At 41.8% G+C, this 23,954-nt stretch overlaps 1 protein-coding gene across 3 annotated transcripts in view; it reads left to right on the forward strand.

The window, feature by feature from the left end:
- Positions 1-23,954, forward strand: part of fgf13a (fibroblast growth factor 13a) — an 89,651-nt gene that overhangs the window by 22,316 nt on the left and 43,381 nt on the right. Inside the window, exons 1-2 of one of the 3 annotated variants that reach the window (XM_019863333.1) lie at positions 18,665-18,720; positions 21,083-21,250. The exons of 1 other annotated variant lie outside the window; for it this stretch is intronic. In XM_019863333.1, coding sequence (XP_019718892.1) covers positions 21,121-21,250 — 130 coding nt within the window. In that variant the 5' untranslated portion in view covers positions 18,665-18,720; positions 21,083-21,120. Of the gene's footprint in view, positions 1-18,664; positions 18,721-21,082; positions 21,251-23,954 lie in introns of those variants that run through there. One more of the 3 variants, XM_019863329.1, reaches the window with a different exon arrangement.

Genomic DNA, 23,954 nt, shown 5'->3' on the forward strand with positions numbered 1-23,954 from the left:
ATTAAATTCAAGCACCGTAAGAAATCCGAAGCACTACGAGAAACTTGAGTTGTCGACCACATAGTAGAAAATGAATGAATAATTGAAGTAGCCCAATTTCTTGACAGTTTAATGCACGAGATAGCTGTTGAAGTGGTCTTTTAATTGGCATTCATGCTTTACCTATTTCACAGAAGCGTTGCCACATTACACCATTCACCCCAACCCAAAATCATGTAATCTTTGAAAAATTTCTGCGAAAATGGCGTGAACATCGGGGTGTGGATCCCAGGGTGCAGTGGGAGTGCTTGAAGAACTGTAAGCAGCTTAAACAGTCCGTGATGTTGTCATCTGCTCTCAGCTGAGCTCCCAAAATAACAGGCCCTCCGGGTAGCGACTGGCAAAGCAGAGCGGGGCCGGCCAGTCAGCCAGCGAGCCAGCCAACAGACAAACAGACAGCGAGACCCAAAATGGCGTGGCTTGGATTTAGATCCACTTTAGCTAAGATTGGACATACCTAAAAATAATAAATTAATAAAAATGTATACAGTAGTACCTCTAAATTATTTGGTTCTGGAAGAAATTTCTTAACCAGAAAATTTTGTAAGTAGAGACGCATTTTCCATGTAAATGCCCTAATCCGTTCCAAGCTCCCCCAAAATTCAGACACAAATGTTTTCTAAAGCATAAAAATGCATCAAAATATGCAACAAAGACATGTTACAAATTAGATTATTGCAAAATAAATGAGAGTTGTGCATAATGTAAGAAACAAAGAATAGAGTAAAGAATAAAAATGATAGTCATTTAACTTTTAACTGCGTCCTCATTGTTTTTTTTTTAATCCTCTTTAGTTCATGTTCTCTCTCCGTAGTGATTTTTGCCTGGCGTTTTGTCATGAACTGATCCAAGGACGTTTGCTTTTGTTGGCTCTTAACAATCCTTCGAAAATGTCCAAGGCAAACATCAGCATAATGAGCGATCGCACGACTGGTCAACACTTTTTCTGGGTGATTCACATTTACGTAAAACTACCGGAACGCCTCATGGGCCGGGGGGGGGGGGGATGTTGAGGATGCTGCATAGACACATATTTATCGATCTACACACACCAACACATTCGGTCCGTTTTAGCCAATGGGATGCCAGGAAGATGCTTGGTGATATTTTCCTGTTGAGGCGTTTCGTAACTTGAAATTTTCGTATGAAGAGACGTTCGTAAGTAGAGGTAACACTGTTCTGTGTATTTTTCCTGCAAGTGGGCCACGTTCTGTGTACAGTAGTGTGTCCTTTCCAAAATCACCTGGCTGCTGATTTTTGGAAGTCGCCGCCGAGCTGGTGAGAGGCATGGGAGGTGACAATGAACACCTCTTTAAAAACACCAATTAGGCTGCGTGTCACAGCAGGAGGCCCCCCCTCGCCCCCCACTTGTCTGGCTAAGAAAAGTCTCCTCAATTCCCCTCTTTTCTCCCATCTAGGTCATAATGTAGGATAAGTGTAACAGGGCCAGTATAAAACTGGCAAAATCTGTGACATGATAAATACCTGACGTGTTCTTTTACGATATCCTCCATTACCAAAGGGTGGAACAAAAATTTTGTATGCATTTCCCTACTTCAATAATTAATGTGGCGCCGCCTCTTTTAAGTTGAACTCAACACTTTTGACTCTCCCCTTTTTCTCTTGATGTCTATGGGGAGGTAAGCATTTTTGGAGCTGGAGAAACGTTTGTTTGCATTTACAAGTTGAAGTCTTTGAATACATTGCGGTGCCGTGTAGTTTGTGGAGGGGTACGCCGTATCGATAATGTTTTGTGCGGTTTTCGTCAGGCTTTGTGATTGAGACCTTTAAACGCAACCAACACAAGAAATCCTGCTGAGCGGCATCAATATTCTTAAACACAACGCAGTCGGACAACACCGGTTACACTAGTTCCGGTCATCCTGTGCTTGCCTGTTTACACTTCCAACTACATTGTTGAGAATGAATAGGGCTCAATCAGTACGGTCTTTTGGGGGCCAATGCCGATTCCTACATTCGGTCGAAAAAAATTGCAATAAATAAATGAATTGGCCAATTCTAAAAATAATAATAATAATGGAAAAATCGCACTGGAATATAAAATAACATAAAAAAACTGGTTAACCCTTTACCACACTATTAGCATGAGTCTCTCCTCCATGCTCCTTGTCAGTGTTTTCATTTTTTAATTGTTTGTTTGACTGAACAGCTGAAAATGGATTATTGGTGCATCACTTTCCTTTTTTTTCTTTTTCTTTCTTTTTTTTAAAGTTAACTGTGGCGGCAATGTCATGATCTGTCTGGTTGTTGACTTTTGTTTTGATTACACCCTGGACTGGTCGAAGCCAAAACTGATTTTCCGACCTCCGCTTTGTTTTTTTTCACTCCTCTCTTCAAAAGAAAGAATCAATGACACAGTGTATCGTACTGCGGCCAACGGTGGCATCCCAGAGGCTACTGCCACTTCCTTAACCCTCAGAGGCTATCAGCCGTAATGCTATTGGTTATGTTATGTAAGAAAGTCATCGCTCTGTAGCGTGTGAGTTATACGTAAAGGTCGGATGGTTCTGACCGAGGCAGCCTCATTTATAAGGTCTAGCTGCATGAGTTGCTGCATTATTTATGATCCATGACACCAGGTTGCAGTGGAGAAGAGCAGTAATGGTTACTGGAAGAGCAAAACGCGCCTTTCTTACTTTGCCCATTTGAGTTGTGATTGCCAAAACCAAGGAGTGGGAAGTAACACAATACAAATGCTTTGTTACTGTATGCAAGGAGATTTTTCTGATATCTGTTCTTTTTGTTAGTATTTCATTTCTGACGAGCTTTTAGTTTTATTCCCTTCATTAGAAAACGGGTATACTGTATGGTCTTTCAACTCCTTTGTCAAATAAGCTGTTACTTTTTCCAAACTGCAGATGTTGATACAATGCGTGAAAGACGTCAATAAAGAGAGATCAAGTCTGATTTTGATTAAGTGAAATCCCCGTACATGGCCTTAATCAGGAGAACTGGTTGATGTTGTCAGCGACAAAGATTGATGGCAAATGCGTTGTCTGCTAGCCTAAAATCCACCACATTCTTGTATTCAAAAATCAGCTGTCTAATCTGAAAAACAGTGCATTTTTTTTCACTTATTAGCTAAGCGAGCATTTTTTTTCATACTTTTGATACGTTTGAAATGTTTTGATAGATGACATGGAGGCTGAACCATCGCTAGCTAGCTTAGTTATACTAGCTTACTTGTACACTTTTTGCCACCTGTGCCGCAACCAATCTTTTCCCTGCTGGGACAGAACTTCATTGCAGGCTATCCCACATGCACTGAACCCAACCATGTCAATGAATGACTGCTTTTCCAAGGTCAGAAGCCGAATTGTTACCATATCATCAGCTAACAGAGTCCCCCTGACCCATAGTAAACCTCCACCTGCCTCACCCTGACATCAATTCCACTTGTCACCCCCCTGCTTGTGGTCAGCTATTGCGTTGCGACAAGCACTTTAGTCCGAGGCTTTGATTGCTTGCGAAGCTGTCGTCATGCGCTCGGCCTTGGAGTAGCATGTTCACAGTTCCGCTGCTTCATAGGTCCAAGTGCTCGTTTACAAGCAAGGTCGAGGGGCCAGCCCGATATGTTGACTTGAAGGCATGCGGAAGCGGGGGTGAAGGTTGCCGGTTGGGAGTGATTGGGTGCTGAGTGGCTCTGAAATTTTCGCCTTATGTTTTGGCCGCGACGAGTAGGCTGCAGGGGACCTCTGAGGTGTCACATCGTGACAGGTGGTAGAAGCAGGAAAAAAATATCTGGTCGTTTTGGATGCACAGCTACAAGTATTTATTTTGGTGGTGGTGGTGGTGTTATTGTTTTTTTTTAAACAAAGCGTCATGAATTCGGCCATCTTTTTGGCTTTCAAAAACAACAATTGCTGCTATGGGTTACCCCAAGTGTGATGAGCCTTGCGACGTGATTGCAGATGCTACACTCCCTGCGTGTGTTTGCATGCTGTCGCATCACGGCGCAGCGAGCATTTTGGGTTTATTCTTAGCACGGCTTCATCTCAGCTGAATGGGACATCTGGCCTCGTGGCAATGCCAATGATAGCGTACGGAAATTGCTCCAGCAATTGTGGCTTTTTTTTTTTTTTTTTTTTTTAACAGTGTTGCAGCTGCAGCGTTCTTGTTCAGAGTCCACCACTGGGGCTACAAGATGTCCATTCCAAGTGACTCTTTTGTCACCGCAAAATGATGATGAACACCACTTTTAAAACGGGCAGCGAGCCATTTTTTAAATTAAAAAAATCTGGACGAGTTATTACATTATTAGATGTAGCATATTAACGAGCGATAATATTTCATGGCGGACCATTAGCAATTTATTTTCTCAGTGCTTTAAATGTATTGCGAATAACACAGAGTGCAAAGCCGGCGATTGAGCCAACACAGTGCTGCAACACCTGACCCTCAAATATTGAACACACACATTCTGTAGTGGGCGCCGCAGTGGATGACTGGTTAGCGCGCCGGCCTCACAGCGCAGAGGTGCAGGGTTCGATTCCGGCTCTGTGTAGAGTTTGCATGTTCTCCCCCTACCTGCGTGGGTTTTCTCCGGGTATTCCGTTTTTTTCCTACATTCCGAAAACATGCATGGCAGAATAATGGAACACTCTAAATTGTCCCTGGGTGTGATTGTGAGCGCGAATGGTCGTTTGTCTCTGTGTGCCCTGCGATTGGCTGGTAACCGTTGACCGCCCGTGACCCCCTGTAGTTGGCAATTATTTCTCTTGCAGAGTAGCAGCCATTTTGTATCCATGAATTTCCCATTATCCCCCCCATTCTCATTATCCCCCACCCCATACTTTTTGCGAGAAGTGTATGTGCCATGCATACAAACAGCTCCTTTTCAATGCAACGCGGCTTGACGCGAACGACCTGTGACGTTAATCACCAGGTGAGGCCCACTTAGCGGCAAGCTGACACCGCAGACATGAGGTCGGACAACAAGATCATGTAGCAATTAATGCAGGATTGCTATAATTGTTCTCTATTAAACGTTTATCGAGCGGCACACTGGCAGCCGGTGTCCCTCGTGGTGAAAGCACCTCGTTTAGCTAATGTTGTGACGCCGCCGTTTGTAGGCGTCGTCACGGTGCTTATCGGCGACGCAGCGCAGGCAGTTCAGTCCTTTGTGGCTAGGCCGCGTTGGCGCATGCAAACACAAACAAGACGCGGTAGCTGTCGTAATCTCCCCGTGCAGATGCGGAAGGATGTGTGAAATCGTTGAGCAGATCAGTGATTCCCAGTCACATTTGCGTGACGTGTGGGATCGGCACTTGTGTCATGGGAAATTCATTTCGCAATTTCACTTAATTGGTCAGAAAATCCTCAATTTATTTACACAAAAAAAACACAGTAATGGATTTTTGTTCTTCAATCTTCGCCAAGCGATGTCTCCGACATCAGTTGCCTCATTCACTGCCAGTTTTCAAAGCACAGTTTCCTACATTTCGAGACATGTTTGAGCATTTTGACTGCTCTTTCCAGACCTGCAGAATATTGTAATCTGTGTTTCGAGTATGTTTAAAAAAAAAAAAAAAAAAAAAAAAGAATCTGCATCGAACACGGGTTTCTGACGGAAAAGTGGGGAAAACATGCTTTTTGATGAAAACATATCAACATTTGATTTTGACACAAACGTTTTGATTTGGTGACACCTGAAAATATGAAACAATAAAAACAAGACCGAGAAAGCTCGTTGGAAAAAAAAATCACGATTCATTTACAGCTATAAAATTAAGATATGTGCTGTGAGTGATGTAGACTTCACTGCATGGTAATTTTTTTGAGCATTGCGGCATTTTTGCATGCTGTTACTCATTCACCCCGTGAACTGTCAACTTTTCCCACCATGGTGGCACTCTGTCCACACCAGTTTATTGAGCTACGGCAGATATTTCACGTGGAAAGAAAATGTCACGGCACAACCACTTTGAAAAACAATGCAAAAAATGTGGATATACAAGTTAATTGTATACTCTCTGTTGTCTCGTCAAAGAGCATTTGATTAAATTGCTTGTTACTATATGTGGTTGGCACCCCCCCCGCCAAAAAAAAGATTCCGTTGTTATTATTATTATTTTTTAGAAAATATTTTTTTAATCAAAATAATTGACATTGCATAATGTCAATTATATCCAATGTCACACTGGTTGAGAATCACTGGTCTATATCACCTCCCGAAACAAATACGTACTCTGTTTCTACCATACATCTGCTCAAGTGTGAGGGGCCTAAATATGTCCGACTTTCATGTTTCTATTTTTTCCGTCATAATGGATGTGACAAGCTGAGGTTTATCTTTATCTAACCCATTGAAACAAAAAGAAAAAAAATAGACGAAAGGTGGATGAAAAAGAGGAGGAGAGAATATCCTTCCTCTCAGATGTTCTGACTGAGAGTGTCGAGCAGGCACGTGTAAATGAATCCATGTTTAGCACCAGGCTTTCCAATAATAGGCTGTTTGCTGTCACCGTTGCTCCCTCCGTAGCTCAGATAAAGATGATAACTTCCTGGATCTTCATGTTCTTACAACCAAGGAGCTAATCATATATTTAAGTGTTTTATCACGGTTAGATTGTGACTTGAACACAGATGCGGCCAAAAATCAAGATCAGCTCTGACTGCATTTAGCACAAAAGTTCTGTGAGACTATTTTGTCAAATATTTATCGTTTTTTTTTTTTTTAATTGAAAGGCTTTAACCCCCAATGGTTCGCCGGTGTTGTCATAGACAGACGTTCGAGTGCTCCGAGATCATTTGAGTCAAGCGGAGAGAGACTTGGGTTGTCATTAGGAGAAAAAGCACTCATCGCTTCATCCCCCCCCCCCCCCAAAAAAAAACATGTTCTTGCCCTAAAATTTGTCCTGATGGCCGCAGGCGGGAAACACGCTGTGCCCTGGATGAGGACAAACAGATACTCAGTCGGTTTTCCTTCTGCCAATCGCCGGCACGCTACTCGCACAGTTTTGAAATGAATCCCGTTTAATCTTTCATATGATGCGGTGTTATTGTATTGCTCGTATTTCATTGTTTTTCATTTATTTACATCTTAATGTTGGGAAAGACTAAAGTTGATCATTGATCCAATCTGAAGAGAAACCTGAGCCAAGTACGACACGATGACCCACTGACCTACGCTGGCTCTGGAGCGTCCCTGCGGCCTAACAAGCGGCTTTGGTGACACAAATATTTTCACACAGCGATCGCCTGGCATCTGATCCCTTCTTTCACCTCCGTTTGTCCCTCACGTGAGACCAATCCGTACTCGGAGGGTTGGTCTGGCCACAAGTGTCGATGGTTATTCATCAGTCTCCCGCAGCTTCATTTTGCCATTTCTCACATATGCTGTTTCATCAGCTAATCTTTGGCCGGGGCCAGGATTTGAAATCATTTACTGTTTGTTGTGCCAGATCAGCAGATTAATTTTGTAACCTCATGAGCCACTGAAGAGTGCAAACGAGGAAAGTTGATCCATAGCTCATTTGCGATTGTTGGCGCAGGTGGCAAATTGCGCATTCGCGTCCGGGTCGTTCATTCAAGGTTGCAGCGATGGCTAGCGAAAATGTTCGCCAGATGCAGTTAAATCAACATGAGTTCCATGTGATCTTTTTTTTTTTTTTTTTAATTCACTATACTTTGGTTTTCTGATTGGCTCGGGGAAGTCACTTGGTTCCTCCGTTTTATAATGTATCATCTATCTCAACATAAGCACAGGTGAGAACATACAAACTCCCGAGAAAGACTTTTCATGCACCAGTAATGACAACCTGTAACCTGATAACATAATAAACTGTCCAATGTAGTAACCACTGTCCTTGAAAGTGTTTAAAAAAAAAAAAAAAAAAAAGACAATTGATATGATGTCATAGCTTTAAGGGAATGTCAGTATTAAAACTTGCAGCGACAAATCTTGACCCTCGTGGATTGTGCTTGTGGCCTCTCAATCTGTGAGCTATTTACGCTGCATGTGAAAGCAAACGTCTACTGTACGGGATATATTGAAGAACTATCGCTTCTATGAACAGCCCGGGTTAGGCGTTCAATCGCTCGCGCAAGTGCTTGGAGGTCCCTGGAGGAGTGTCGATTTCCGTCTTGTGTATGCGTGTGTGTATGTGCTGTTCGGTGTCAGCGTCTGGTGAGCGTGGGTGGTTTGATAGCGCTGAGTAAAGCAGCTGCCTTAACCAGTTCCTATGTCGTATTTCTGATCAGTCTCCCTGTATTAAAAAAATGAAATAAAACTATTAAAACCAGCATTAGTTTTTTTTTAAATTTAATTTAATTTTTTCTTTTTTTTTCGTCATTGGAGGCTGGGCGCTTTCTGGATCCTGGCGCCTGCTTTTTGTTGCCCTAAACTTGCAGTGCTACTGTCGAGCATTTATGAAAGACACACAGCAACATGTCTGGATGGCCCGACTGCATAATTGATGTGGCGGTGAATGAGCTCAATCCTATTCGCCCTTGCCCCCCCCAACCGCCACTGCTGCTCCCGCCATTCACGTCCGCTTCATGTGCCCTTCAACTGTGTCACGGCTTCAATGGAGTCACAATTCGTCTAATTCAAACCCATGATCGCCGTCACACATGCAGACATACAGAGGAAATCACAGCCAAACAATCTCATACAAAGACTCAAGTGTAAGCGATTTTAAACCCCCGTGAGGCCATCTTTTATCATCATTTACCTCACGCGTTGAAAGGAAAACATTCCACCTGCATCTCGATGAATCCAATACACTCGACAGACACAATATCACAAAACCACGTGGGAAGGAAGTAATAGAAAAATGACAACGGCACTCATTCTTCCGGCTATTTGTGTTGGTTCATTTGTCAGTGCTTAAGAGGTTCACATAGGATAGCTTAAAATGGTAGGACTCTCCCAATTTTATTTTTTAATGCGGCAGGGTGGAATGGTTAGCCTGTGCCTGAAATGACCAAAACGGAAAATAGTTTTAATTAAAAATTGTCATCAAATGATGAAGCATCAGATTTATGCAGATGGATTGGACTCGAATGTAAAGGTCACGTATGACTAATTAATCAATCGATTGAGAGCCAGCATTTACAAAAGTATGACTTTCACAATAAAACAGTTTAAACTTCACGAAATGATAGTTTACCGATAGTTTAGCGCAAAAGCCAATTTTAATAAAAAACAGAAAAAGAGTTCGGTGTCTGAAAGATCTGCCATCTCAAGTGGAATTTGTTACCCAGTATGCAAAGGCCACATTTCGACACGCACAAAACGGCAAGAATTATTATTTTTTTTCAGCTAAATTGTGGATAGTGTAAAGAAAAAAAAAAGAGGGATTCTGGACCAATAATGCAATACGGTGTTTCTCCGGATCTTGAAATGAGTGCGTGATGTGGGAGACAGGATCAACAGGATGATTCCCGGGTTTAATTTTAGCTACGCCAAATTTGAACACCCCATAATAGCGAGTTCATCAACCGTGTTACTCTCATAAAGCAAGTCAGACTCGCTCGTGGTCTGTTCAGAGCCTACGCTATTGCAAATAAACTCTGCCGCCGATTCCTCCCGGTGGCTCCGCCCCTTCATTGCTCCTTGCTGAGTGCCGACTTGCTCCATTTGTGGATGTTTGTGTGTCGCGTGCGTGAGTGTTAACACCTGCAAAGGCTTCGCTTGATGAGGAGGTAAAATGTTTACGCGGAGGAGTGGCATCGTGTCAACGGGATATCGGACTACCATGTGGTGAAAATGCTTTTCCAGTTCCTTTTCTTAAATCACGGCGGTAGACCTTTTTTTTTTTTTTTTTTGCCATGACGTCACACGAGCTTCCAAACGGCAAGAGATGGAGATTTCTCCGATGGCACTTGTAGCAAACAAATCCTTTTTACATCCCAAGGCGGAGTTATAACTACAAAGGCATGTTTTAAGTGGTATGACTCATTTGAGTCCAGGTCATTTTTAGGATTTCTCTTTAAAATGCAATAATAACGCCAAGTAGGCGTTTTCCAAGTTGACCATCGCCAAAGAGGGCTGCACGCTGGAAATGCATGTCATCAGGCAAAAAGCGAGCCGCGGCACGCTAATCCCACATATTTGATGATTCAGATAGCTGTTCCTAAATCCTCCTCTCCTCTCCCTGAATGCTTTACGTAATCCTTCACGAAGGCCAGGCTAGTTGGCACTCGTGGGTCGGAGTTGACCCTTTGACTCTGCTTTTTGTTTATTTGTTTGCCTCTTTTCCACTTGTGTTCCATCGCCAGGTTCGAGAGTAATACATCACAAGATGGAGATACCTAGATCGGATAGATCATCTTTTTCTCAATTGAAAAAGGACTTTGATTTGGGATGATGGGATCTGTTTGACACAAGACGGACGCTGCTCTTCCAAAAACTATTATCTTTGGAAAAGATCCTCGGGTCAGGTCTTTTTAGGTAGAATAATGAATTCCAAGGTTTTCCCCGCAATGCGTGAAGGGCGAGTGCTCACAAGCGTTTTGTGCGTGCAAAAGAATGACGAGAGCTCTTGATTGAGCTTGGGCTTGATCTCACTGGATAGTGCAGGTGTACCTAATGTTGTGACGCGTGACTATGTCGGACTTCATGATGCAGCTGCTCTAATACGCACACCGTTATGCAACTTGCCCACTGACATCTGTTGTCCCCCCCCCCCCTCGTTTGTAATTTGAGGTCAAAATCATCTTAAATACAGGATACATTTCAGGGCAAGTTATTGTTTTTAAGTTAGGCGTCATTGAAACTTTTTTTTGTGCAATTCTTTTTTTTGTACTCATTGCTTCATCGGTTTTGTAAAAAAAAAACAATAATAATAATCTTTTTTTTCCCCTTCGCATTGGGACTAATGGAAATAATATTTGCCAGCATTAAAAACACCAACATAGAACCTTTATGAACTGTACAGGAAATTTCAGTAACATTATAACATTTTGAATTGACATGATGCGGGAATATAAAAAGCTTTTTTTTTTGGAGCATATTTGTAATGCCACTTCATTTCAAATGTTTTCCTTTTTTTTCTCATGATGTCTTCTTAATCCCGCTGTTGTTGATTGCACCATTTTTGGTGAATAAATGCCCCCCCCCAAAAAAAAAACAACTGAGGCTGAATTTAGCTCTCAGGCGATTCTACTCGCTGATACCGTTTCCTGATTTAAGAGCAAGGCCTCTGACAAGTGGGACACCCCCTGGTTCTCCTGAATGCTCGCAACTCACGGCTAAGGGCCGAAACGAGGGCTAAGGGTGTGAATTACCATGCGATGTAAATGTATTGACTGCATGAAGCTTGTTAGCCTGTGAAAAATCCATAAATCAGCTGCATCATTGTTTATGCTGCATGCTTGAAATCATGTGGGTGGGAATTAGCATCTTTTAGTCTGGTTATTCTTGCATACGAGGGTGAAATTGTCACGCCATGTCGTGTGACATGATATGATGCTAGCGGAAATTGAGCTACCTTGCTTGTTTACTCGAAAGCTGGTGACGTGTTGTCCAATACGCTCGCCGTACTTTTCGTAAACGATGTGTTGAATCCAATAGCTCAGCGCAAAGCGATCGATTTGAATGCTAATGTAACATTACCCTATCCGGTTGACGTGGATGCCGCGAAGCGAGAAATGAGCCGCTTGGAGAGAAACGCCGTCCCCCAATAGAGCAAATCCAATATTATCTGAAGGTAATGCTTGACCACGGTCGCACATTATACATATCCATATCCTGTTTGTATACGTTTTGCTGTTGTGTTCGATCCACATAATGTGGAGGAGGCACTGTACTAATCATCTGATGCATAAAAAGGTGTTCACTGTTGAAGCTTTTATGATCGTCATTTCTGAACATGATCTCCAACAGCGGGCCATCGGTGTGTACTTCATTATTTCCGTGATAAGCAGGCGGTGTGGTAATGGAACAAATAGAACTTGTTCTGTTACGTTATATCGTTTTGATGTCGATTCGTGATACCAGATTTCACTGTATCATAAAATCTGTTTCACGCTTGGGTTTTGTTGAGCTTAATACATTTTTGTTTTAAATGTACAATAGTTGAAGCCGAACATGCTGTCATAAATATACACAAACAAAACAATACTGTCACGTCACAATTTTTGATCTCCCATATTTGGATCACACTGGATTGTGTACCTAATGTTTTAATTTATGAGTGGTCCCTGGATTTGTTAGGTGCGAATTTTTGATTTAACTTAAGTGCAATACATTTTAATTCAATCGTTTAGTAAAGTTTTTCTATTTTCCTGGATTAATGTTCCGACTGCTCATAACAGTGGCTTACAATGACATAAAATATACTTTGCAGGAATCAAACCTCTGCCTCATCAAAACGAGCCCGAGCCTCTGACCAACCTATGCTAACATAGTATTAAAGTCATAAAATTCTGCATTTGTATGAATGGCACCTCTGGGCCATGAGCATAAACAAAATGAAAAACAACTGACAATGCATTTTTATGCCACTAGGCTCACTAGCTCACCGCGCGCCGTTTGTAAACTCAAATGAATATCTGTACTGTCGACCCCACTGTAATCGCCCTGTATTCATCTTCATGTAACCTGGCCAACTGTTTCTACAACTATGCAACAATAGATCAGTCTTAAAAGAACAAAAATCCCCATTTCAAGGAATTCTCTAGCCGTCACTCAAGGTGCCGCATGCATCACTGCTGGCACCACATTTGTCAAATCCCTTTTCAAAGGACAATTTTGAACGCATGCACTGTTATTTATTTATTTATTTCAATCATGTCTCACACACACACATTTGTCTCATCTAAGCGAGCCTTTGTGTGATGTTTTACATTTCAATCCCACACCACTTCCATCACCCACCAGGTTCATAGACTGATGACATACTGTACATCTCTGACTCATCAAGTGGTGCGTGTGTGGTTGCGTGATGTGTAGACTACAGCCGGATTGAGCTCTCTCCAAGGCCTCTCTCTGATGCTGGATCAATACATGAACTCCCTGTACATCCATCATGACAGTTTCATGCTGTACATCCCTTTTAACAAGTCGGCCCTACTATTAAATGCCGTACGCACACCTCCACCAACAAAACACACCCACGCGACATCCACCGTATCAGCCTGCCAAGGCGGTGATGATGGAACTCGCACTGCGACAGCCTATCCAAATTTTCCCTCATTACCGTGGCTGCCTTTTCCTCGGAGGGCGGCCTTGTAACATCCCATCATGGCGCCTTGCGCTGTCCAATAAATGACCAGTCATCTTGTGACATCAGCAGACTGTCACTCACAGAAGCGAGTCACTGCCGATCATATATATATATATATTTTTTAAATCTTCTTTGTATGGCCGCCAATGTCATTGGCCGCGCAGTTCATTTTATAATGCAATGAATTGATGACTTGAGCACGCACAATGTAGATTGATGAAACGTGACACTTAATTGTGGTGGCTGATTTAGTGTCTTTTAAAAAAAATGCATCTGAAAAGGTATGTATGCCATGGTATCGGGTTGGGATCAGAATATAATATCAGGTGATCAGAATATAATTGGAACACAGTCGCTTCCTGAAGGGTTTTCGGTGCTCGGATTACTAGTAATTTTTCGATCTGTCTGATATTATTCTTCTCAGCAAGAAACCCATTGACACTGAAATTGATTTGGCACGAGATAACTCAATTGGTGGGTCAACCATTTTCGTTTCTTGTTTTGAGCATTGTATGTCAAAAATGAACGCAACATAGAGAGAGCAAAGCTTGGATGGAGAGGTCAGATCCCCTCATCAAACTTTCAGAACTCCATCTTGAGTTTTATCGAGCCAAATATGCTTTTGGTATTTTTTCTTTTGGCCTCACCAACTGACTGGCACCCATTCCAGAGTGTCGTAGGCCTTTCTGCAGGATCCAGTTGGGACTGTCCTCCAGTTCACCACCACCCTGGACAGGATGGGCGGATGGGTTCTGGCATACATTTACATTTTGTCCCTTAAATGATTGTCAAACATTTTTCAGAGATTTTGAGGCATGACACAAGCAAATAGAGATGCGACAAAAGTCCTCAAAATTGTTATCGACAAGGACGCAGTTCAATTTTCAAGTAAAATCTTTGTGTCACCAAAGAGAATGATTGCGTATGAAACTGTAGAGCAAAAAAAAAAAAGATGAAGACGCAGACACGGTACACTTTTCAAAAAGACACTTAAATTTTTTTTTTCTTGTCAGCAAGATGACACCCAACCAGAACGTTGTCAGACTTTCTCGCGATGAGCCTCACTCGACCGCAATCATCCCACAGGACAGCATACTTCGATTCTCCTACTCGGGTAAACCACGTGAGCCACTCACAGAGGCGCTGTCATTGTGATTCTAATTCCGCCTGTCCTGCCCGCTATTTGTCAAGCGTTTGACGGATGCGTTCCCGCTGCTTAGAAGCCACGACTTGAGTAAATCGAGCAGATCGCGCTGTCATAAATTGAAACGTGTTCCTGTGGAGCTGGCGGGGCTCCTCTTGATAAGACACGTCCTTGAACTCCAAGGCAGGTATCGCTAGCGGGAGGTTTGAACTCGCGCTGCCCTCTTACACAACACTTTGTCGACACACAATCAAGCGTGCTTGGACAAGGAGGCGCAGGATGGTTATTGCATATCACTTGGTTTATGCTCAAAGTAGTAAATATTGCCTTGCACCCATCACATCGAAGGTACTTTGGCCATAAATATTACCGGGAGAGGCCTTCTCTGTCAAACGGGGAAGTTTAAATAAATGAGCCAGTAACCCAAGCGCGATACAACCCAACCCTGATTCTTCTCTTTGGTCTCAGCTCATCCTTTCAGAGCAATTTATATCTGTCAGAGGTGCAAGGACATGTATTGCAGTCTGCTGAAGGTCCGGAGGAGCAACGCGGGTGCCTGTAGATCATGGATTATAATGAACCCTGGTGACGGCTCACTCCACAGTGCTTGATCTGAGAGACAGTGAGACCCCGGGCCCTCCTGTGTCATCCATCAAGCAGCTTTTAAATCGCAATATGTAGTCTTCATCAAGGCTGTGGCAAAGATGAAAGAGACAGGCTGTAAAAAATGGCCGCCATCCTCAGTCCTTTGTTTGTTGTTTGGTGTCCACTCCATCACATGCGTCCATGGCAGACAAACTAGAATTTGGCTTTATTTGAATTTGACTCTTTGCGTTTGGGATTACAGGAACAAAGATGCGTGGCAAGGTGGCACATGTAGGGAGCACGTTTGTATCACAAAGAGGTTGTGGGTTTAAATCTCGGCACAGACCTCCCTGAGTAGAATTTCCTTGTTCTGGCGTTAGGTTGTAGGGGGATGAACCAGTCCAGGGAAACTGTGGCTTCTCTTTCCCCAGCCACTTCATCCAGCTCTACTGAGAAGATCCAGAGATTTGCCCAGGCCACCTCAGAAACTCTCCACCATGTCCTTGGTCTTCCCCAGGGCTTCCTCCTTGTGCGTTGTTCCTGGAACACCTCACCATGGAGGTTTCTTGGAGGCATCCTAAACCAGATGCCCAAGCCACATCTTCTGGCTCTTTTCGATACCCACTCCAGGTGACCGAGCTTATGTCCCTATCTCTAAGGGAGAACTCGGAAACCTGTGGAGGATGTCAACTGCTTGATCTGTGGTCGGGTTGCAAGAGAAATCAACCTAAGCAGGAAAGCTCAGACTTCTCCTTCCCAAGCCATTTCATCCAACTTTTCCGTGGGGAGGGAGGAATCCTGAGATGTTCCCAGGCCAGTTGAGAAATGCTCCACCCTATCCTGAGTCTTCCCCGGTGCCTCCTCCTGGTGAATTCAGCCCCGAACATCTCACTATGCAGGTGTCCAGGAGGCATCCTAAACCAGATACCCAAGCCACTTCTTCTGGCGATTCTCAAAACGCCCTTCCCGCGACACATATGATGATCTCTCAGAGCATACTAGTTGGCATAGTTGGAAGGAATCATTTCATTTTCCATAGATGGAAATGTGAGTGTGAATTGGTGTATGTGATCTTAAACTGGCCAGTGACCAGTTCAAGGATCGCCCTGCCTCTTCCCCAAAGTTAGTTGGCACGGGTGCCAACTCACCCCCTACTAAAAAGAGGAAAATGGATGGGGAGATGGATACAAGACAGAAATGCATGGTTACGATGAAATACAGTTGAGGCAGAAGATGTTGGCTGACCTCCACTTTGTTCCCTGCCATAAAACTTTTTTTCATTAACTGAACTGCACGAACATTTCAGTGGTCTTAATTTATCATTGTTGTCATCGTGCCCATATTGTATCGAGCAGCCAGGACTGACTTGTGTATTGCTCATTTCCTGTTGTGTAGTTTCATACAGCAAGATGCATGATTGCGATTCAAGCTGTGGATTTCCGTCCATTGAAAAAAAAAAAAACATTGAGAAACATTTCAAATATTTTCCATTGTCCATTACAATTCAAGCTAATGAGATTCAAGCAACCCTCCACCGGGGACATTTTTTTTCTGAATGTCGACTGAGCTCTTTATGGAGCTCGTGGTAGCGTGATGCTTGTTTCTGACAAGACTGCATTTGATTTTTGTTTTTTTTTAAAAAATCAATTTGTGAGATGTGTGAGGGTTAGTTCACCTTGATGGATGGCCATGGCCCTGCCCCCACAACCCCGCCCCCCGGGAGCTCAGTAGCAGCTGAATGGGGTCAAAATCATGGAGGGAACGATGGCATCCTCTTAGTCATTCTTCAGCTCTATTAAAGTTTTAGTAGTTGTAGATTTTTCGCACAGGGGCTCGTCTGTGGGCTTTCTCTTGACCTTCCGCTGGTGCAGAAATGTCACTTTAGAGTATTAAGAAGCCTGTAGGACAGGGGTGTCAAGCTCATTTTTGTCGCAGGCCACATTGTAGTTACGGTTCCCCTTGGAGGGCCGTTATGAATTTGGGGAAACCATATACATGTTTAATCCCCTCCACATATTACATACACAGCACACAACAAATTGATGGATAACTAGTTTCAAAATCAGAAGTCAAGAATAATGACTGTTATTGTGGATGACATATTACAATTTGAAATTTTTAGTTCAGACTTTTTCAAGCATCATCGAACTTGATATGCTTGACTTGCTTTCGCGGGCCACATAAAATGATGTGGCGGGCCAGATTCGGTCCCCGGGCCTTGACTTTGACACCTGTGCTGTAGGAGGAATAGGGGATGCATATAATTTATTGTCCTGTGTCATATAATGGATTAAGTGATTAAATGTTTCTGCCTGTGCAACCCTGATTATCTAGCTTTGTTAGTGGTGGTTGTATGCAGTGTACGTAGCCGATTTCAAGATGCTGTTGTTGAGCGAAGATCGGGCTCCCCGGATAGGGGACCTGTCACGGTGGGGAGGACTCGAGATTTTATGTGGGGATTTCTTTCTTTCTTTTCTTTCTAAAATTAGCCGTCAGTAATTTGTTGACATCATGATTAATGACTCAAATGGAAGTCGATTTTGTGCCTGAGTCTTGCTCTTAATTGGGCGTCCCCCCCCCCCCCCTGCTGGTCATACCATGATTTAAACCCAATTATTATTATTATTATTATTATTATTTTAGTTTGCCTAAATATATGACCAAATGTAAGACAGGAGTTTAGATATCAAATGTGAAGTTGCTGGGATTTTATTCTGAATAAGTAGCACCGATTCTCTGCATGCTGTTACCATGGAATGGAACCAACTGGCTTGACAGTAATTAAGTTTAAACATTTTTACAAATACACATCAACAGATTTTTTTTTTTTTAAAAGAAACCCTTATTAATCTAGCTATGCACTTTTATTAGGTATGCCTGTATCCGATCCAGAGCAAGAGATGTGTGAAATAAGAAAATAAATAAATGAGTAAATATATTTCAGAGGTACTGTATTAATTCAGCAATGTTATTATTATTATTATATATTATTATTATGGTTGTAGTTTGCAGTGAGGAGTGCACTTCACCACACTGAGAGCTGTTCATAATATTCTGGTTGCTTTATTTACCTCTCAGAGAGGGGCAAAATATTACATACACCTCTTAGTTATGTAGCATTAAGATCAAGTTTTATTTCTCTTACATGCTCAAAACTGAAAAAATTGTGTCTGAAATCATCTTTCCCCATTGAAATGAAAGGAATATGCAACAACAAATGTATTTGGCATGTTTTTTTAAATAAGGAAAATAGCACCCTACAATATTTTTCTTTGTAAAATCACATAGTAAGGATGTAATTAAATCAAAAGAACAAAACAGTTTTTGCCACTTTTTTTTTTGGGGGGGGGTTCAGGTCAATGGAGATTGTGCTGCTCCTTCTGGTAGTGTAATACAGACATACGAAAGAACATGGAGACGGTCACTTCTCACTAATATTAGTTGTTAGTTTGCAGAAGATATAGAATACATATTCTTTTGGGTAATTTTTACTGTCTACATATTTTTCTCCACCATTTGTGTTTAAATATCCATTGCTTCAAGGGCGTATTACGCTGTATTAGCCTGCCTGTACGGTTTTACTTTGTTGTTAACATATAGCTAAGCGGACTTTACTAAGGAAAAGCTATCAGGTTGTTTTGAGCACATAATGTGAGTTATTTTATTATTTCACAGAAGACGTTGACTGGGAGTGGCAAGAAACAGCTTGTCGCTTCTTTTTTGGGAGAATTGTTCTACCAAAATGCTGCTTGTTGAAAAGTGAGTTAAGTTCACTTCAAAGCAAAACAATTAATTAAAAAAAAAAAAAAAGGAAAAGACTCGTATCATGAACAAATCATAAATTGGTTGTCTCCTACAGTATGTCAAAGCACACATGCTGGAAATGAAAGGTGACATTGATGTTGGTTGTGGTGATTCTAAAGTTCCTCAGTAGTCGTTTCTGTTCAGAGAGAGGCACACTTAAGTCCATTAGGGGAAGCGAAGACCACATTTATTTGTCCTGATTTTGTTAGTTGCTAATCCCGCAACAGCTAGAAAGTGGGTCAGTGATCGGCGCCAAGCTGTGCCTGTGCCCACAAGAGGACACACACACACACACACACACACACACACACACACACACACACACACTTCCAGGGCTTTTCACAGGATCCCAGAAGAGGATTAGACACATACGTTCACATGTGTGCACATGCACTAAGTGCTGAGCATCACTCAGGGTGAGCATGATGTCGAATGTGCCCCCCTTGCCTGGTGTGACCTGGGGGTCCCGTGCATGCCTGCACACCTGCTTGCCTGCTTGCGTGGAAATATGGGGATACCTGTGACTTCATAATGACTTGACCTTCCAAACTGCACGCTGGCCTTGCAGCTTGTTGCAACTGTTGCTGCACCCCGTTGTCAGTGCCTGCCAAAACATGAATAGTCAGGAGTCAGCTATTCTGTTTCTCCGATCTGGTTAAATTTAGATGTGTGCTTTTTTTTTTTTTTTTTTTAAACCCATCAGACCTTGATTGATTTTACGATCCCTTCAGCTTCTTCGTGGCTATTTTAGGCCACGTCCAGACATTTTTCATTGTTTTTATTTTATTGCTTAAAGTTTATAACAAACAATTTTTTTTCACTACTATTAAAAATCTATTAGTTTGATATTTTTAATCCTTCAAATTCCAGTTGGGTTGTGAAACAATCCCCAAATTAAATATTTTAAGTATGACCTTTTTCTTATACTGTTAATGTACGAGTACTACGGCACTTATTCAGTTATAACTTACAATTGCTCATTTGTCCAAAAATGAATCAATAACCTGGTAGAAATCATGAAAACCGAAAAAAATCTGGTCTTCAAGAGCCTGTTTTAGATGTCTCCCTCCTCCAACACATCTGGTTCAAATGATCAGCTCATCAGCAAGCTCTGCGAGGTCTGATAACAATCCCGGTCATTTGAATCAAGCGTGTTGGAATAGGAAGACATCTAAAACAGGCTTGATAGAGGCCCTCGAGGACCGGACTTAGACACCCCTCCTCTAGAGTGAAACCCGTTTTACCCAAATTGTACGGTTCAATCCACTAAATAAAAGTAATAAAAAAATAAATAAATAAATATATACTGCTTTATATAATATGGGTTTCAGTTGGCCAAAGGTGGAATTTGATGTAAAAAAATATAACATTGTTATGTTAAAAGAGCTGAAGTTGAAAATGACCAAATGTTACAAAATTCCACACCCTTAGGAAGTGCCATTAAATCGGCATTAACACAATTTAAAATAGCTCAAAAAGAGGAAACCAGATGGAAGGTAGGAGGTGAACTGTCTACGCTGAAAAAAATATAATGTTGAATTTACACCATTTTATTTTGTCAAGTGGTTGCTCAAAATAAAATCACCTGGATCCAGATACATTTTTTTAGGTAGATTATACATCTACTCAAAAAAATCTCCGTGGACGATTTTACTTCATGCAACTATTTGGCAACATAAAATTGAATAAATTCAACAAAACCTTTTTTCAGTTCAGTCAAACTTGTCAATGGCAGCTACGTCCTAAAGTCGACAATTTGCTAATCCTATGTTCAATAAAACAGACTAAAATCAACAGGTGGTGGCAAACTAAGTGTTTCCTCAAGTGTGTGGAAATATTTGACAAAAAATATGCTAGGCTATCCTCTAATATAATAAAAGCACAGCCATCCGAAAAGGCATCCGCTAATGCTAGCTGACTAGCAGCCCTAGGTTAGCATCCAGTGAAGGTAGGAGTCGAAAGACAAAATTCCAGTGTCTGCTCAAATGATAAAATCAAGACAAGCGGTGGTCGATCAATAGGCTTTACATTATAAAAATGAATGTTTGATATGATCATAAAAAGTAAGCATCCAGTCATTGGTCTGATCTGAAGTTGTTCAACCCCTTGTGGGCACAAAGGATTAATCCTTTCTCTTTCCCCTCTGCCTTAAAATATTCCCAATCGTCTAGATTTAAAGCTACCTTTGTTGACTTTCTTTGCCTGTGTTTGATTTTCAAAGCATTTTCTGTTGTTGTTGTTTTGTTTTTTTTTTTCTTTCGATGTGTGTGCGGTGAGTTTTCTAACCCCAGTTCATTCTGTTATGGCACCGCCGCAGTCCAGGATGATGCTGCCCCAGGTACCCAGGAGTACATTATGTTACGGCAGGACTCCATCCACTCTGCGGATATAAGGAGTAAAGGGTCCCCCTTTCGTGCTAAGTGTCACGAAATCTTCTGCTGCCCGCTGAAGCAAGCCGTCCACAAAGAGAACGCTGAGCCCGAAGGTTTGTTCTCACCCCGTCCTTGTTTTGATTTACTCATGCTCCCCCACTGCCCGTATTCGTCTTGCCCTCCCCCCCTTCCCCTCTTCCCACCACCAACCTCTTTCTTCTGTGTGAACTGATAGCTCCTTCTCCTCCAGACTCTTTAACTCCTGCTCATTTTTTTTTTTTTTTTTTTTTGTGGGGTAACTGCTCTCCCTCTCGAGTATGTTGGTATCCAAATGTGTATGTGTATCCGAATGTTTAGCTGATCCTGTCTTGCAGAGAACCTACAGGGTGACTTTGGGACAATTCATATGACATCATTATCAACTGAAAATATTGTCAAGGGCTAAAGAGAAAATCATCTTGTCCACAAACCGAAACGATCCCTTATGCTTACTCTGCGTCTGTCTGTGAAAACCTCGCTTCACTTCCCGCTCTCTCTTAGAGCTGACACTAAGTAACATGAGGCGCGGTGCTTCTCAAAGTAGGGTCCCCGGACCCTCGAGGGTCAGCAAAACAATTTGGTTTCACTTTAAAAATAGATGCATGCCTACATATATGGTCCTTTGCCCCAATAAAACAACAGAATACAGAAATTACTCCTTCCTACCTGAACGCTGTGTCAATTAAAAGCTTTTGAAGAAAGCAGGGTTTTTTTTTCTTTTTTTCAGGAATATACGATGGACCCCACTACTTGTATCACATAAGATCGATCCGACAGCCAGCAAATAGTAAAAATCAGCAAATTGATACTTCTTTATAAGTGGCATTAATAAAAAAAAATAAATTAAAAAAAAAGAATTTCAAAAACTGAAAAAAGTGAGTAAGTGGGGATCAGGTAAAAAAAAACGACAGACAAATTGTCCTATTTCAAAAATGAATTACCTTGCTGAATTATGACTTTCTGACCTTATCGAAATTGACTTTCATTCTCATAATGTTATGATTTCATTGTGGTAAGTTAAATTTCAGATGACTATTTTTGTTTTTAACGTTGAAAAAAAAAAAGAAAACAAACATCTTTGTTCATGTAAAGTTTGCAAAATGTCAAATCGGACGTTCTTCTCAAAAAGAGACAACTTTTAAATTCCTACGGCATTTTGGGCTAAACATGGTCGTTGTTGATTCGCTTCAGAATGATGAATGCGCCCTTGTGAAAAAAATTCTACACGCTGTAAGGGGTCCCTGTACCACAAAAAAGTTGGAGGAAAACCCCTGTTAAATCTTTCTGTATTCAGAATCAGCTACTTCTTCATTCCACCGTACACTGCACCTACTGGCACTCGGCCTCAATGAACCCCTCATTGATCATCCACCTCTCCCAATAGAGTTGGCGCGCTTGTAGAAATTGCTTTCCTTTGCAGACTCGCTGATAGGTAAGCTATCAATTGTTTCCAAGCTTCTGTGCTTTCGGCAAAGTAGCGCTCATTGCGCGCTGACCTGAGAAGAGGCCGGGTGCCTTCGATGACGGTCGACCTGTCCGTGGCCGACGTGACGGCGCTCAGACACGTGCGCTCGCCTAATGTGTGAAGAGCTGCACCTGGCAAATGCATTATTCAGTTTAGTTGCTGCTTCACTTAGACGTGATTTAGTTTACTAAGGAGAAGTGGGGTGGGGGGAGACCACAGGTCTTATGTAAGCTGCTGGTGAGGACGTCATTATGGAGGGAAGCTGTGTTTAACCGCGCGGGGGAGGAGGCGACACAAATGCATGCGCGGGACGCAACATTCAAATGACTTTGTGACACAGCAGATTTGAAGAACTGTCCGCTTGTTGATGTGCAGCATGCGTGCCAATTATCTGCGGCATTCCTTCCTCTTGCAGGGCTGCAAATAACGATTATTTTCATCATTGATTAATCTGTTGATTTTTTTTTTGTTGTTGTTTGATCAATGAATATGATAAAAAAAAACAATTTCCATCCCTTTATTAAAAAAAAAAAAACGACATTATTTCAAAGTGACGGTGCAGAAAATGCACAAACATCAATTCATTATGATTTAGTGACTTGTTTGGTCTGTAACGTGTCAGAAAATAGGCAAAAATTTTGATCAGTGTTTTCCGATGGAAAAGCAAAGATAGTCGGTATACTTTCATAGGAGGAGTACAGAAATTGGATAATATTTACTATTGAGGAGCTCAAATTGTGAGAATTTTGACACTTGTATTGGAAAAAAAAATCCAATTGATTCCTCGATAATGACAAATAATTACTGAATAATTTGATAATTAGTTGTCGATTAATCTCTTCATCGTTGCACATCTACTTGCTATGTTTTACAATTGTTGGAGCAATCCTAGAAAGTGAATCAGTTTTCTTATAACCATGCTGCCAACTTGCATTTTGCAGATGGACCTGCAGTTATCGCCTAATTTTATCTTCCAGTTTCGAAGATAAGCTATTTTTACCTTTCATTCCCATCTCTGCAGCCACATACTATGTACAAATCTCAACTTTCAAGTTTCAAGCAAGTTATGGTGGCAATAAAAATCAAGCACGTCGAATCTAGCGAGTACTTGGGCTCAGCAAGTCTTAAGTGAAGTCATCCAGTCTTGCTTAGTCACAACACATCGGTGTGTTTGCATTTTGAAAATGCCCATTTTTCAGCTGTACACAGGCAAGACTGAAGACTCAACTCTAAAATATTCACATTGAGTTTCATGAATAGCAACGTTTTTTTGTTTTGTTTTTTCAACAATGTTGTCCAAGAAATTCAAAAGT

The sequence above is a fragment of the Hippocampus comes genome, unplaced genomic scaffold (assembly GCF_001891065.2).
Source record: "Hippocampus comes isolate QL1 unplaced genomic scaffold, H_comes_QL1_v1.1 scaffold381, whole genome shotgun sequence".
NCBI lineage: Eukaryota > Metazoa > Chordata > Actinopteri > Syngnathiformes > Syngnathidae > Hippocampus > Hippocampus comes.